The sequence below is a fragment of the Chelon labrosus genome (genome assembly GCF_963514085.1).
Source record: "Chelon labrosus genome assembly, chromosome: 12".
In the NCBI taxonomy this organism is placed as follows: domain Eukaryota; kingdom Metazoa; phylum Chordata; class Actinopteri; order Mugiliformes; family Mugilidae; genus Chelon; species Chelon labrosus.
Genome location: NC_140345.1, coordinates 22,023,631 through 22,040,186, shown reverse-complemented (window position 1 = coordinate 22,040,186; position 16,556 = coordinate 22,023,631). Strand labels below are relative to the sequence as shown.

The 16,556-nt window shown below is 42.5% G+C and overlaps 1 protein-coding gene across 4 annotated transcripts in view; it reads right to left on the bottom strand.

Moving 5' to 3' along the window:
* Window positions 1–16,556, bottom strand: part of rims2a (regulating synaptic membrane exocytosis 2a) — a gene marked incomplete at its 5' end in the record, with an annotated part of 128,623 nt that overhangs the window by 33,858 nt on the left and 78,209 nt on the right. The window contains 10 exons of one of the 4 annotated variants that reach the window (XM_084557973.1): window positions 2,773–2,805; window positions 3,087–3,193; window positions 4,746–4,931; window positions 7,577–7,693; window positions 10,456–10,594; window positions 12,914–12,982; window positions 14,310–14,336; window positions 14,680–14,833; window positions 15,187–15,358; window positions 15,733–15,863. In XM_084557973.1, the coding sequence (XP_084414099.1) occupies window positions 2,773–2,805; window positions 3,087–3,193; window positions 4,746–4,931; window positions 7,577–7,693; window positions 10,456–10,594; window positions 12,914–12,982; window positions 14,310–14,336; window positions 14,680–14,833; window positions 15,187–15,358; window positions 15,733–15,863 (1,135 nt within the window). Of the gene's footprint in view, window positions 1–2,772; window positions 2,806–3,086; window positions 3,194–4,745; window positions 4,932–7,576; window positions 7,694–10,455; window positions 10,595–12,913; window positions 12,983–14,309; window positions 14,337–14,679; window positions 14,834–15,186; window positions 15,380–15,732; window positions 15,864–16,556 lie in introns of all 4 variants that reach the window. The other 3 variants (XM_084557975.1, XM_084557974.1, XM_084557976.1) reach the window with 3 other exon arrangements.

The window sequence follows — 16,556 nt, the reverse complement described above, 5'->3', positions numbered from 1 at the left end:
AAGAAAAGACCTATTTGTCACTCCAGCACTGAAATCAAGGACAGCTCCTCATCAAAGATTGTGAACTTTGCTCCATCTGCTGGCCAACAGAGGTAACAGTGACTCAAGTAGTCTAAAAAAAAACATGCTCTTGAAAAATTGTGCAGGACTCAGGAAATGCGTTCATTCATTCATTATATGTCACCATTTATCTTCCAGAGGGTCACTCAGGAAATACTACACTTAATTAACATTTGCTGTTTACGTTGTAGACTTTCCTAACAAAGGGCTCTGTAGAGATGCAATAATTTTTATATGTAAAATGTTTTGCAGAAAATTGCAGGGTACTGCGCAAAACAGCAGGACAGAGGCTGCCAGTGTAAAGGGAGCACTTGAATAGGATGTGTGTGTGTGTGTGTGTGCATGTGTCCAATAATCCATGCCTAATTGAAATGATTGGCAATTTCACAATGGAAACGGAGAGCTCTGTCTTTGTGAGGTGGAGCTGAGCAGCATTAATTAGTATTAAAGCAGAGGGCAGATTAGAGCTTTGAGGCCACACTGGAGGCAGAGGAGGACAGGCCGAGAGAAATTACAACGGCCGCACTCTGTATGTATCAACATCAGTTTTAGCTACATACAGCTCTCTAATTAGATCACTCCAAATGAACTCAACCAGGAATGAACCACGCCGTTAGACGAAAAGTAGTTTCAAATGAAGAACTTTCTAAGCGTGCTACAGCAAACAAGGAGGAAGAAATGACTCAGTGGAGCAAAGCACTGCTGGTGAATGTCACACAAGAACTGAGATGAGAGGCCACACAGCAAAATCACACCGTCACACTCTTCAGAGGACTTGCCTTTCCTTCCATTTACTGGTGGGCCTTGGGGTTTTTCCCCACTGTCTGCTGCTAGTTAAGAGACAGATGGAGGCTTGTGAAATGATGCAGCTCTGAAACTTTATACTGTACGTCACATTAATATGGCAAATTATACTTTGTGTGCTTGGACACAGCACAAACTCATACAACCACAGATGTGCACACAAACTGAGCTATCCCAAGGTCAGATACAGACTACTAGAACAGCTACCATATCGAAATGCTATGACAATTATATTGCGAGAGCATTTGGCCTGTTCTGTGTTGAGTAATAGCACCACACAGGCAAGGAACAGAAGTGTGCCACATAAGCAGATGGGAAAGTAGGAAGTGGAAACTGTGGGGAACACCAGTTTCTGCCAACAGCCTGGCCGTTCATTCAAGCTTGTGGCTGAATGTACTGTATGACATGTAATGTACATTACTCTCATTCAAGAAATAATACAAACAGTGCCCTGCTGCCCGGGCTTGTGCTTATAATACTCAGATAATTTTCATTTTTCTGAAGACAGAAGAAAAAAAAACACATTGCTTCAGAACAGAAACAAGACTGTTTCTGTTTCGTAAACACACCTGGGAGACCATTTTGGGGTTCAGGTGCTTCATCTTCCTCCCCTGTTCCAGCTAAGCATCAACCAAACATAACAATATACAAAACTATTTAGTACTGCATGTGCAAGTTTGAAGTATGACTTAAATCTGAGGTTTTAGCAATGAGACAAAAACTAAAGGTGGCAGGGTTGGTCAACAGTCCAGCTTCTCTCTGCAACCAACAAGAGCCAATACAATGGATCCGGTCCACAAACAGCGACCCACACACACACACACTCAAACACACACATTTGCATTGCATAATCTGAGTGCCATGCAGCTCTGCGGGAACTACAGCACAAGGTCAGATCAATACCTCCCCCAACTGCCCACACACTGCTACTGTCCCGAAAGGTACAGAGAGTCAGAAAGAAAGAAAGGAAACACAAAGAAAGAGGAAGGAGAAGTGGGAAAAGATAGCTTGTCTGTGTAAGAGGAAACAAAACAGAAGGGCAGGAACAGAGAGTAAGAAAGGAATAACAGCGATACAAAGAAATGACACCCGACAGAGGGCCATATTTTTACCGTGATAAAAAGATGGCACAGATACAGAAGAAGGGTGAGACGGGGAGAGATGGAGAGAGGAGAGGAAAAACAGAGCACAGCTGAACAGAAGACAGGAGAAGCCCTTGTGGACTCTGACAGTGATGAAACAGTTGTGCAACAGCACAGTTCTCCTAAAACTGCCCGAGCATCTTGTTGCCCCCTCTCTAGCGTTCCCTACAGTCACTGCAAAGCTAGAACAATCTTTGTCTTCACAGCATTGGATTCAAAGACACAAGTCAAATAACGATTCCACTCATCACGGTCCTTCTTAAAGTGCATGTCGTCACAACAGCACATTACATTTGCTACAGGAGTGCTGAGGAACAAAAATGACATGAACTCATTACTTTGTGCCTTAGTGTGTATTCGAACCTTGAAATTCATCCTGTTTAGCAGACACAGGAAACAATCTATAATCTTTGGTAAAGTGTAAAAATAGTTCAAATAAGGCAATAACTTGCAGACAACTAGTAACAATATCTAGAGTATAACTAAAAGGAAAGAAAGAAGGAGACTCATTTAAACACAGCACTGGTACAACCAATAGGATCCAGACAAACTGACAGGTAAGTATGACAAAATGACAGAGGGCATGTCAACTATACGTTAAACACAGCTGCAACAGGGGGAGGGTTCAAGGTGCACGGACTAAGCTTAGCCTCCAATGAACCCAGCCACCTGCCATTGCAGACAGGGTTAGTGGCCTTCAGAGCGAGGTGCATCTCAACCAGCGCTCCCAGTCTGAAAGACCAAACCCACACATTCAGGTACAGACCTTCACAAGGCTCTGTTCCTTCGTCTCCATCTTCTGAGAGAGGAATGGAAAAGGAACCGAGTAGAAATGTTATGGATGGAAGGTAAAAGAAAACACCAATGAAACATAAATCAAAGAAAAATCGTTGGACAAAACTACAATCTACAGCTCAGAACACAGAAGGATTCCATCAGCAAATTATAATTCTTTCTGTCTCAGTCAAAAGTGAAGTGTGAGAGTCAGCAACTGCTATGAAGCCAAAAGCTGTTCTTGTGACCCAAACAGCCATCGTTTGAAAATACTTAAAACATAGACAGGACATCCGGGTGACTTACTTCTGTCCTTCCCTGTGGGTGGAAGCTGTGGGAGTTGCCGACCTCGTCTACTGGACATAGGCGTACTGGTGGGACTAGTCTGGACTGATCCGCTACGAGGATGTGCCCTGTATGAAGAAAAAGTAGTGGATACTGGCATGATACACAAATCTGGACAAAAAGATGATGGTGGATGCAGGGACAAGCAATGGTGCATCCATGTAACAGTGTGAAAGATAACATTAAGTAAGAGGAGCAAGCTGGATGTTTGATTATACACAGAATAAGAAGCTAATCTATGTGCTGCAACGCACGATTTAATGTAGTTATATAGGGTTAGGTGTTAATTTAGAATAAATATCAGAAGTAGTTGTCAGGCACAACAGGAGGTGATCGGTGACAGCAGTTGTACATGTGAAAATCACCGTAGACCTTACAATGTGTGTTCAGATATAAAAACAATGCAGACGGCAATGACTTTTGGCACATGACATGGTAGTGGAGGGACACATCAACTGCAGGGAACTGAGCTGGAATAAAAGAGATGCTCAAAAGATGCCAGGTTTGAACCGACCGCATGTACGATCGACTCATCAAGCTGCAAGGGAGAAAAGAGTTCAACGCAGCAAACAGTGCGACCATGCATTCAGACTGTCCCCAGAGAGCTTGAACTCAAAATAAAAAAATTAATAATAATAAAAAAGAAGAATGCCATCACAGGATATATATATATCTGTTGATGTTAGTAATGAAATCAAGGGAAAATGGTCGGCCCATCACTGCTATACTCACTCAAGTGCATAAGCAGTGTGTTCCAAATTAAAACCAGTCAGCAAGCTGTCAACGGTTTCAAGTTTGCTGTGCCCGGGATATGTGTAAATAAATTACAGCACATCCACTGGTGTTTTCGTGGGACAAAACAGAAAGTGGCTAGGCGGGTGGCGGGGTAGTTGTGAGGGGAGGTTGGTGAGGTGAGGTGATGTTAGGTGAGGAGGGGTGGTAGCAGGGTATTGGGAAGGCAGGTGAGTATGATGTGCTTTTACTTATTTATTTCGTCATTCTGTTAGTTGGTTAGTCAGGCTCAAGGGGGTGGGAGCTCATGGGACAGGGTTTAGACTGGCTTAGTTCTATAAAGGCTTTAGCTGTACAAACATTCAGGAGAGATGGATGCAGCTCTGGAGGCAGAAATTATATCTAAACCCTGGTGTTTGAGTAAAATGGTCGGAAATGTTAGCGTCAATTGTTATTGTGTTAAGCTGTTACACAGATTTGTAGATTAGAAAAAAAAATGAAACAGAAAAGCATCAGTCAAAAAATAAATAAGAACATAAAACAATAATTTAGTTTGCCACTATGAAAAAAACATGGAGTATGCTATCTAGGCTAATATACAGCTGTTATGGCTATGTACTAGCCTGTTAGCTAGGCTAACTAGCTAACCTGCTGTAAGTTTTAAGGCTTCTGTGTTGCAGATTTCATGTTAATGTGTGATATGGACTTTATTCTAATAATATTATAGTAGTTCGCCAAAGGACTGTGATTCTTTGACTGTATTTGATGTTTTCATTTTGAATTATTTATCCCTCCAACAGTAGCTGTGCCTCAAGTAAATGACTGTACAGCTAAAACTCCAGTCTGCTCTGATGCTAGGTACATTAGCCTCTCCAGTCTGGGTCACACCTCGTCAAGGCAGGTGAGGGGGGGGCGGACCTCCCAGATGGCAGAGATGGCATGGACCTCATGAGCGAAGAGTCGTGGGGGCGTTCAGTGGAGCGCGAGCGGGACGTGGGGCGCTCTATAGTGGGCCGCTGGTCTGCGGAGCGGGACCTGCTGTGATACTCGTGTCTATCCATGGCTCCGTGGTTCCTACAGGGGGTTGTTGAGAGACAGGCAGGCACTCAGTGGTACTCCAGCAGGGCGTGGACAGTAAACTGGCTGCTGGGCGGACAGCATGGAGGCCAAAGACATGTATAGCACCCTCAACACTCAAAGGAACACACCTGCAGTTTGTTTTTTTGGCATAACCCATTACCAACCAGTCACATGTACATGTACATTTTTATCACCCACTGGACATTGGTTGGCTGTTGTGCCAAGTATATTTCAACTGCAGGAAATTTTCTGAAGCATGCAAAACTACAGGCATGGTCCCTGAAAGTAAAATTAGAGAATGAAATTATTCAGAAACTCTAAGAAAACAATAGACAACACGTTAAGGGACAGTTCAGTTTATACTGAAGTATGATGTACTTATCCATAGTGTATCTAGTGTATCACCTACAGTCACCTACAATCCTGGACGATCCCTTTAATAAGAAGCTGGCTGCAGAACTGCATGTAAAGGGTAGACAAAAGGGTCTTTTTTTTTTAAATAATATGCTGTGATTAAATCTTGAAAGGCTACTTAAGAAGAAAAGTACAGTGTGCTTTTAACAATACCGTTCTGTCTATTATTTTACATGAGCAGATGAAGTACTTCACTTCATGGGGGGGACAGAAAGGACAGAAGACTTGGTGTCTCCTGTGTGGTTTGCAGTCCCTGTGGTGCATTAACTGTGACGTCTTCAGAATGTCTACAACTGTGCTGTCTGTGTATAGTGCTCACGTGCAGCCTGTTTGAGGGAGAGTGACATATGACATTGTGTTTGGCTCGTTAGATGTATATAGTGTCCTAAAAATTTATTTTTGGCACAGTTTAAAGGCAAATCTTCAAATCTGAAGAGCTGTAGGGAAAAAAGATTGGTTAGGTTTCACAACTGGGAAAATCACTGACAGTACACAGAGATGTTGTTTAGTTTTGCAGAGTAACAAAAAAAAAATAAAAATTTGCACAAAACCATTCACTGTACATATCAAAACAGTGGAGGAAGTTTGATTAGGACACGAGGAATTGACAAGTAGAGGGGATTAGAGCATGCAAACTGTTTCACGGTCAAATTCTTAACCATAATCCACTAAAAAAAAACAAAAAACTGTTTATGTATCTCGTAAAACAGGAAAGTAAAAATAGCAGACTAAACCATTACACCCAATGCTTCTTCCAAAATGCAGATGGAATATACAATGTTTAAAATTTCAAATTTGATCAAATAAGTACATTTGGTCATAGCCTTGTCTGTGTGTCTACAGTGTGAACGAATGTCCAGTAGAGGAGATGCACATTCAGTCTGAAATAGTCAAAGGTTCATCAGTGCTTCTTTATCTACATTTGCTTACTCACTGAAGTCTCGCTGGATGCACGTTAAGTCCAAAATAATATTTTTCTATGCAGAAAAGTTACTAATTAAGTCAATATAATATGAATATGGTTCTGGATTGGTCTCACCCAAGGTACAATCTGGGACAGAAGCATTTTCAGAAGGCAAATCACCTAAACTAGGATTTGCCAAAAGGCTAAAACTCCATTAATGCTCTATGCTGATCGTCTCAGTGTCTTCGTCTTCTTCCGTGCTCCTTTTGCTTCTGTATTTCTTTGCAGTTCTTCTTCTGGCCGGATGAAGACAGAAACAAACGATCTCCAGTATATGGCGAGAAGAGGGAAATCTATTCTGTTCCTCTGTGGATTACGCTGAGATGCTAGCTACTTTCCATTGTCAGTTTAGACAAAAAGAAAGGGAGAGGAAACTAGATGGACAGGTCTCATTAATGGCTCTCTGGGCTATAGGCTGAGCCTGAAGTTGAGCCAAGCTGGGCCTTGGGGAAACTTTGTGACACTTTAATAAAGTCAGTCAGGCTCTCGAGCTGAGTTCTGAGGACTCATCACTTTTTTTCCTCCTGGCGAGGAGAGAAATGGCACAAACGTCACGTTATTCCTGACTGAAAGCCAGATGGCAGCAGGCGGAAGACTGAAGTCATTTACAGCATTCCTCTGGAAGGAGGGGAAGGAGGGTGGAGAGGGTTCTTTCTTTTATTGGTGCACCAGGGAGCTGGCATGCATCTTGGGATAGATGGGTGTCAGCCTTTCTATGGGTGCTTAGAAAAGACTAGCAGCCCATCCTGGCCAGACACAAGAAGCCAAAGGGCAAACACAGAATTCACAAAGGTACTGTGCAGCCCAGAGCATTACGGATCTGAGATGCCACAGTATGGATGAGTAAAAAGCAGTTGCCATCAGCGTGTAACAAAAGGACAACACTAATAATCACACACACCACTGGTCAACATACTGTTGCTATAATGTCCATGGGTACATAAACAATGACATCAACAAAGAAACAGTCAAGTGCTGACCAGCACTTTACTCCACAACCAGTCTACTGTACGTACAGCTGATATCAGCAACACAAACAGCTCTGAGCCTCAACATACAGAGGCAGTAGTGCACCGGAGAGCTGCACATCCACACAACGTCAGAGCTGTGATGACTCCTTAACAAAAAACCGATATCACACAGGATATCATTTTCTGTCATCACGTGCATGGTCACGGATAAATTAAAGACAGACGAGGGGAACTTGAGGAGACCACAAGATGGGCGGATGCACAGATGCGGCAGCCGTGCATGTCAATACCTCTCATAGTCAAAGTCGGAGGAGTAGGCGCCTTCTGAATAGGCACGAGCCATCCTAGTGGAACGCAGTAACCTGACTGCTTCTTCTCGGCAGATCGGGTACACACGATGGTTGCGGCTGGCGAAAAAATATCACAGCTGGTCAGAGATGTTCATTTATTATTTTCACCACAGGGTGAGATAATATAAAAAAAAAATAAAATAAGGAATTTGCAAAGATGTCGTCTATAAGTAAAGGCTTATACAAATTACACTGAAACACTGAATGTATCCACATGAATGCAGGAGAAACCACCTCTTCTGGACAAAACTTCACCACCATAGAACACTTATCCATTTACAGTATTGTGAATTTTTTGGTTTCAAAGGCGTTGTAAGGTTTATATAGGCACACTTAGAAAATTGGAAAAGAACTGGAGCAAATTAAATCAATGTTAAACAATGTGATGGTGAAAGAGAGAAATGCTTATATTGGATGGATGAAGTGTATGACCAGTCATCTATTCAACATACTGCACTACAGAAAAAATAACACGCTGTGTATATATTTAATTCTCTGAGGAAGAAATATATACGTTCACACAACATAACACGTATGGCACTGACAACTGACAGATAATCTGAAGTCGTTTTAATGCGTTCGCAATCCCGTGTGAAATAATAGTTTATAATGCTGCTGTAAGTGCATATATTTTCCTTCGACTGGATTGAAAATGCGCCGCAGTGTCAGTGCCACGTGTTCAAATGTCCCCGACTAAGGACATTCCTCAAGGAAAGTAAAGTAACTGCAGGTTTGAACATAGAGGGTGACGTGTTGGGAAGTGGAAGTGAAGAGATGGGGCTTCATGCAAGCTCAGGTAAAAGTCTACCTGGGGTCCTTTTGAGGATCATCGACAGGCTGAGTATGTCTGGTTCGAGGTAGGGTGAGAAAATGGCTGCAACCACATGGAGGGAGGAGAGAAGACAGAGATGGATCTGAGATGGTGAAGAGGAAGAAGCGGAGGAGGAGGAGGAGGAGGAAAGGAGAGAGGTTTGGAGACAGACAAAATCATAAGCAGATAGATGGAGGAGTAAGGAAATCGAGAGAAAGAAAGAGAGAGAGAGAACGAAAGATTTCTCAACGAAACGGGATGTAAAGAGACTGAGAAAGGTGGTAGGAAAGCTTGATGTTACCATTTCAAAGAGGAAAAACAGACAAACAAGATAAGAGTAGAGAAAAAGCTGAGAAATCGGATGGTGAGGAGAAGTCTCTTTCAGCTTTACCACAGAGAGAACACAGTCTAAACATCTACACCTGCGTGGTGTCACATCTTCCGGGTGATTAAGCAACTTTAGACCAGGCTATTAGATAAGATTTCTTCTTTTACAGACATACCATTTAAAAAGTAGGAAAACACTGTGAAAATGACACACGATTTAAATAAAACACCAGCCTCACACAAGGCTTAAGAAATTCCAGAGGAGATTTTGTTTTAATATCCGGGTGGGCCAAAATTGCCTGACTCATTTCCTGTGTCATTTTCAACTGTTTTCAATAAATAACCGGATGTTGTTAATTTAAAGCAGCTGAAATACACTCAAGTGAGCACTGTCCCAGACAATTTGGATAAGTGCATTTTATGCATCTGACACTGATTTAGGCCGAGCCTCAGAAATAGCAAATAAAGTTAATTGGACGGGGGAAAGTAGCTGCGGCCTGGCAGTGCCAAGGCTATGATTGGACTCTTGGAGCAACATTTTCCAACCCTCACAGAAAATAAGTGCTGATGGAGGATAACTGACCACTTCCCCTTGACCACCTCTTCCATAAAGATAGTGAACTGCATGTAAATATTACAGTATATACTGTACTCAGCATTTGCGATACTGGCTCCAAAAAGGATTTTGTATAATTTCAGCCTTTTGATTCCAACACTGACGAAAATGAATTAATAATTCCTCTCTTTAGCAGTATACTCTTACCCAAGCCTGGGGTTCATGTGGGATTTTGACTAAGAGATAACTTTTCTACAGAAAAAGGGGGGAAAAGTTATGTTTTTAATAATCATACTTAAAATTAATAGTAGAGGAGTTTAAGATAGAACAATCAAAGTATAAGGAATCACACCGCTGTATCTGGTTAAAATATGTTAAAGCAGAGAAGAAAGTCGTTATTTAAATGTTGGCACACCAGAAAGACGAAAGCACTCGCAAAAACATCTGTTTCTGGAGACTTTAAGGCAAACAGCACCGTGCAGATGTGTACGCGTGCTCAAATACTTCACTCAGTATCTACTCCCCAGCCCCCACTTGTGCTTATCAGCATCTGTCCATGCATGCCACATATGTGCATGCATCTACTGTACACAAGTGTAAGCTGTAGTGTGTGTGTGTGTGTGTGTGTGTGTACCTGTCCGGAGAGTAGTTATCTTCAGACACACTGTGGCGCTCCACTCTAGTGGAGGAGCTGTACTGAGAAGGCCTAAGGTCAAAGGCTGGGTCCAGACTTCTGCTGTGTGACAGAAGTGGACTGGATCACCCCCTCATGTAGTTTACACGCCACAAACTGCCCCCTACTGTTCAAAGCGCACACGGCCTCACGACTAACTGAGGCATTACAAGGAACTGCAAGAAATGCATTGTACTATATACTTTAGGGGTGATGCAGCGTTTAAATCAGTCACCAACTACAGCAGTACTTGGTGCTGCTATCAAATAATTAATAATTCCATGATTATTATGCCACTAAAGCGTGTGTGATTCCCAAATAAGAAAGACAATTGTTCAAAAACACAAAATGTTGTCCAAAATGACTACATGATCACAATAACTCCAACAAAAAAATGTAGTGCATACCCAAATGTCATGGGACAGCCCTTTGGTGTACTCAGCAATAGTTACCTGGAGGGTGGGGGGACGCTGGGTGAGCGCGACCGCGCTCTATTGATATCAGCTGACCGAGAACAGTGGTTAGAAGACATGACCTGCTCAGGGACAGACAACGTGGAACTCTGGAAGTCTCTGCCATTTGTCCGGTAGTCTGCGAAAAACATAAATGGACAAAAAGAGATTGACATGGAGGACGGCAAGATCAGAGAGGAGAGGATGATGGGTTGTATTTTGAGTGATTGAAATATGTAAAACTACGGCTTGGTTAACAACAATAGATGACTTCTGTTGATGTGAGTCAAGCTTAACCACGCTCTGTTAATGACTTCGTGGAAAAAGACCAAACTTTTAAACATCTTCTAAATGCCATTCTGCATAGGTGACAGACTCTCCATTTTAAACATGCTGAGTCTTTACATTGAAAAAATGAGGGCTATGTTTCATAAAAGAGCAACTGATCTGCTGTGTTAACATAGTGCATTAAACATGAAAATAGCCTTTAAAAAATCTGAAACATTATAATGAATTTTCTCTGCTAGACTGATTAGTCCATTGAACTTGAAAGAGTTCATTAACCGATAATCAGACATGGCTAGCAGCCATGGTTAAGGTCAATGCTTAGCACTATTAAAGCTGACTGATATTCAATAGAGTGTATAGCACATTAAAATGAGTAAAAGTAAAGGCTGAATCAAAAGTTGGAAAAGGAGGAAAGGATGAAAAAATTAGAGGTAACCGTAAAGAAACATTAGCCTTAATAAAGGAAGTGTGACATATTATTACAGTAAGGTTTCCATTTTGTTGGGGCCTAGCTGTGTGTGAGATGGAATAAATCTATTAAAATATTTCAAGCTAAATGGTCCATCTCAATTGCAAGTGGATGCAAATCCTAATTATGTTTCACATATTATAATTCTGCCATTCTTCTATTGATTCAAACAAACAAAAGCTGAAAACAAAAAGAAAGGAACAACGCATTTGCTTTGTGGTGATGCACATTAGATTAAAAAAAAAAAAAAAAAGAAAAACATCTGTCATTTGTGCACAGGAGCTCCAGCACCGAGTCTCCTGCAGCCGAGCAATCAACTTCCATGCACAGCCAAATGAAATCTATTCTTCCTCTTGACATGCTGCTTCACGCATGAGTGCAGCCTGCCTGTTAAGCACACATAAAGACGAGAACCTTAGCTGACAATTAATAGGATTTAACAAGAGGAATCAGCTGCATTGGTGCAGAAGCCGGAAGCAGGACCGATGGTTAAAGCGATATTAAATGTGCTGTACAAATGTTAGAAATGAAAAATATACATTTCTGCAACGAATTTATTGAAATCCTGGCAGTTGTGTGACCGTGTTCTGTAAAATAAAATACGCCAAAGTGTTGTTTTTCTTCCCAGTGTGAAGGTGACAGTGTGAAAGTAGATTAATGCAAAGACTGTAGAATGAGATGTGTCGGAGCACGGGCAAATAGGAGGGTGCAGCCAGGGCTGAGTGAAGGGGTATTCCCTTCATTGTGAATAAAGTGAGGGGGGACTGGCATTGTGAGGCAGTGAGAGAGGCTGATGAGAATGTTAAAGAGGCTAGAAGAGGATTTCCCTCAGCTACAGTATCATCAGCAAGCCCAGGCTGATGCTCTTCCCGTCTCTGACTGACTGTCTCTCTGACAGGCACTTTGCTACAGTAACTGAATCTCTTCCCCCCTCTCTCTCTCTAATGTAGCTCCTCTCTGTTTCTCATATTGTTTCCCGTCTCTTCTTCTTCATCTTTGCGGAGATGTGAAACATTATCACGTGTGAAACAAATAGGCAGCCGTTCCCATGATGCAATTTACCAACAGCTTACCAGAAAAGAAGGTAAGCGCATTTTCTGTGATCTTTAATCGAGAAAAAAAAAGAAAGTGGGTAATATATAGTGCAAGACAATAGTGTCTGCCTATCACCCCCATCTGCATTTGAAAAAGAAATGACGATATAATGTTGCTGCCGATTTCAAGATATTTTCCTCATGGTCATACATTTTTATGAGGGCAAATTTCAAGTCACTATCAGTCTTACTTTCCGTCTTCTTCGCTGGTTGCAGCTCTACCTCCCCTTCACTGATATGCAGCGTGGGCGTGCTGCTGGAGCCCGTTGCTGTTCTGGTACGGCAAAACAGCAACTAGCAGTGCAGAGGCAGACAAAAGCTCACCGCTCTCTCTCACCGTGCTGCTGCTTACTGCTGCTGCTGATGGGCTGCAGCATTTCACCCCGCTAATATGATATATAATTGTGCAGGTGTAAGCTGTTCAGGGGAGCACAAGCATTTCACGGCGACATGTACGAGGTTAGCTAAGGATGCCATCAATCATTAGAAACTATTTGTTACTTTCCCTACAGGCTCTCCTCCTAGTTGTTTGGCTTTTAGTTCAGATCAGTTTGTTTTAATGCAAACTTGGAGCGCATGTTAATATGACCTTAGCGGTGTTTATTACCTGTTATTACCCCGACACCGTCTTCACAATCGTAGTCTGAGATCTCACTGTCACTTATCCTCTGGGATCCTTTGAGAGGGAGAGACAGAAAGGTGGGGAAGCAGAAGAGAGAGAGAGAGAGAGAGAGAGAGAGAGACATCATTTTTATTCCCTTGTTCATTTATTTATTTTTTTATGTTATGCCTCCCTGGTCTGCATTGGTTAAAGTGACGGCTCCAACTGAAACAAATAATGCTGCATTTTCACCGCTTGACTTCTACGAAAAAAAAAACAAACCAGCAGATCTCTCTTCATCTGCACGGTGGCACTTTTTAAAAGGCACGTTCAATCATTCAATGTGCACGTGAGGCCGGGGATGGGAGAAGTGATACGGCTCTACAGCTCCTTCTTCATCCGCCCCAGTAGCCTTATCACCCACCTTTCCTCCCGACTCCCATCCCACACTGCCTCCACTGTTCAGTCAACCTAAATCAAATAGACATGTGCGCTTTTTCAGAAATGACAAGTGCTGCACTCTGGCAGTGCCACTCCCAACTTCTCATCTTAGTTGGCTGAAAACTTTTCACAGCTGTCAGCTCTTTCACCTCACACTAACAGGAACGCCCAGAAAACGGCCCGGGTTGGGGAGGCAAGCGAGACTTAACCGTCTCCAGTGAAGCGGTCCGGCATGACTACAGAGCAGTCATCTAAAGCACGTTAAGTAGCATCTGGTCATAGCATGTATCAGTGGTGAGAGAAGGGCCATTTAAAGGGTAATATACCGCCTCTGTTTGGGAGGACTAGACGAACAAGTCTATATTAATAAAGCTTTACGAAAGACATTGTCATCTACTTTCCCCCATGACAATTTCAAGAAAATACTCACAATCAAGACACACAAACACAAGCAAAGCAGAATGGACTGCAAAATAGGCCAACAGTTTTTTTTTTCTGTGCAATTGTAAAAGGGACAATATTCATAATGAGCCAAATAACAAACAATGTATACCACAGAGGAAAAGCAGGTGGCCATATTCCCCGGTGATCTGGCAGATAGCCTCTCACAACATCCCTTTAGGATGAGGACCAATGCAGTTTTGCAGGATATGGTTTGTGGGTTGCAGGGTGGGATTGTGAGGTGAATACACAGAGCGGGGGGGCGAGACCACTGTGTCCTAAATCTCTGTTTCCCTGCAGCGTGCACGTGTCTGCCGGCCTGAGTGGATCTCAAACGAGTGGAGTAAAATATTACACCAGCTCCCTGCATTGAAATCCGTGTAAGGCGGCAGAGACATGCACTCTTTATGGATGGAAAAGGGCTGGAGAGTCACGGAACAAGGATGCATCTCTAAAGAGGAGAGGAGGACACTCAGACGTTCCATAGAGCAGCAATGCCTGGTAGCGCAAGGGCCTTTACCTGAGTTGTATGAATATGAGCCTTTGTCTGTGAGATCAGAAGCAGTAAGGTTGATGTGACACAGATAAAAAAAAAACAATAGAATTAACTACAACAGCTGGAAAGCCTCAATAAACTAAAGCAGCAACATTTGCATAATTGAAAATTAATATAATATATATATTACTGTTAATATACATCAGTAGTTTAGTGGCATTTACCAAAACAAAACTACACTGCTTAATGCAACATTATGTACAAGAAAATCAGCTGCCGTAAAAATTTGCATTACAAATATATTTCACTACAGGGTCCCTAATGTCTGTCTCTTCATTGTAGAATTCTGCACCACATTACAGTGACGTGAGTCAGCGACAGAGGTGCTACTTACTCTGCAGCCGCCGCGTCGGGCTCTCTCCGTGGAGCTGCCTGCGCTGTGCGTTCGGGGAGGCACGTGGGAGTGGGATGGACGACACGTCGTGTGTTTGTAGCTTGTACCAGTGTGGCTCATCATCCAGAAGAGCCGTCTCCAGCTCGATCAGGATCTGCCAGAGAAAAAGGGACACATTAAGGTGCCTTTTCAAAAAAAAATAAATAAATAAAATTCCCACACTCCAGTGGTTTTCATACTAACATGGAGGTTGTTTTGCATTCTGCACTCTGTAAGAGCATCACATTTCGGCAACATGCAACACAGCATTCACTGAGCTCTTACAGAGAGTGTGAATCCCAAACAACCCTTTTTCTGTTTATATAGTGTACCAGCTTCACACAGGAAGTAAAAATAACAAAGATCCCTGTCCATGTTGGGCAAGGACTGTACCACCTCCTTGTTTAAGCTTTGTTAAGGCCTTGACCCCCGTTCAAGAGCATAAGCTGCAGTTTGGCTTTTTCTTACCTCTCCCAGGAACTCGCTCTCCTCCTCCCTCACCCGGGCTTGGTCCCACAATGTGATCTCCAGCATGCGCTCCCGAAACTCCCGCCGGTGCACCGGCGAATACATAAAGGTCTGGTTCCATTTGGGCTCTAAGGATTTCTTTACTGTTTTTGTTCTCCTCTTGCTTTTGTCGCTGGAGGAACAATAATTCAAACTGTTTTTATTTACAACCATGATAGAGAAGAGCCACGAATACAACACATCAATAACACGACACAGCACAGAGCACAAAGCACAGAGCACGGCGACGTCTAAATGTCCACTTCCTGCATTGCCACATCCACAAATGTTTATACAGCCTTTCCTGGCAAAGACAAAGACATGTGACCTTGTGACCTCACATCACTGCCTCAAAACACTCCCTATAATTCGTATCCAACTTTCTACCTAAAGCATCGTAGCTGTGCAGCCACTGATAATCTCTCTGAATGGAGTATAATGACATGCCTTTAGTCAAGAGTGGATAAAAGAGACACAGGAAATAATGGTAACTGTTTCTACTCTTACCTTCTGTCAGGGAGGAAGTAGATTTTGACGTATGGGTTCCTGGGTCGGCCGTCTTCCCTGGGTGGCAGGTCTTTGGCGCCCAGAATGGTGACGATTAGCTGATGGCACACTTTGTGATACCACAGTTTGACCTGCAGGGGCAGAGCAGAGACAGCCTGCTGAGAGAACACTCAAGGCCAACGCGAGTCAAAAAAAATACACAGAGGGAATAATACAGGAGAAGTCAGAGCTTATGTTAAAACATATGCACATATGTCGCATTTTGTAGAGTTTAAGACCCGTTTCTATTTTAACCCACAATTTGTGACCTCAGCTCAGGGTCTTCTCCTGTATTTTCCCTTCAGGAAAAAAAAGAGGTAGATGTCTAACTTCTAAAATGATGTCAGGTCACATGCTTGGTGGGACAATTTATCAAAGCTTTAGAGGTCATTAAATCATAGACTTCACTATATCAGTGCTATATGCTGTGATAATGCGAAAGAAATACACTCCTTTACTCAATTTAACATGTTTGTAGTGATGTGCATGGTGCCATACTCATTCATATACCTGTGTTAAGTGTGTTTTAATGTCTACATTTTACAAAAGTACGTGTTTGTCATTAAAAACTCCCCACAGGGGGGTGAATAAAGCTTAAAGAATGGAACTGAATGCATTTAGCTGTAATGTCATCTTAACTAAAATGAAGACGACATGCTCTAAAATTAACAATGTGACACCATCTACCATTGCTGATGTCGTCTCTATTAAGGTTCTCTCAGATATTCAGTGAGGACAGATATGGAGAAATCAATCATGCTGCTGCGAGAGCAATCAAAGACATT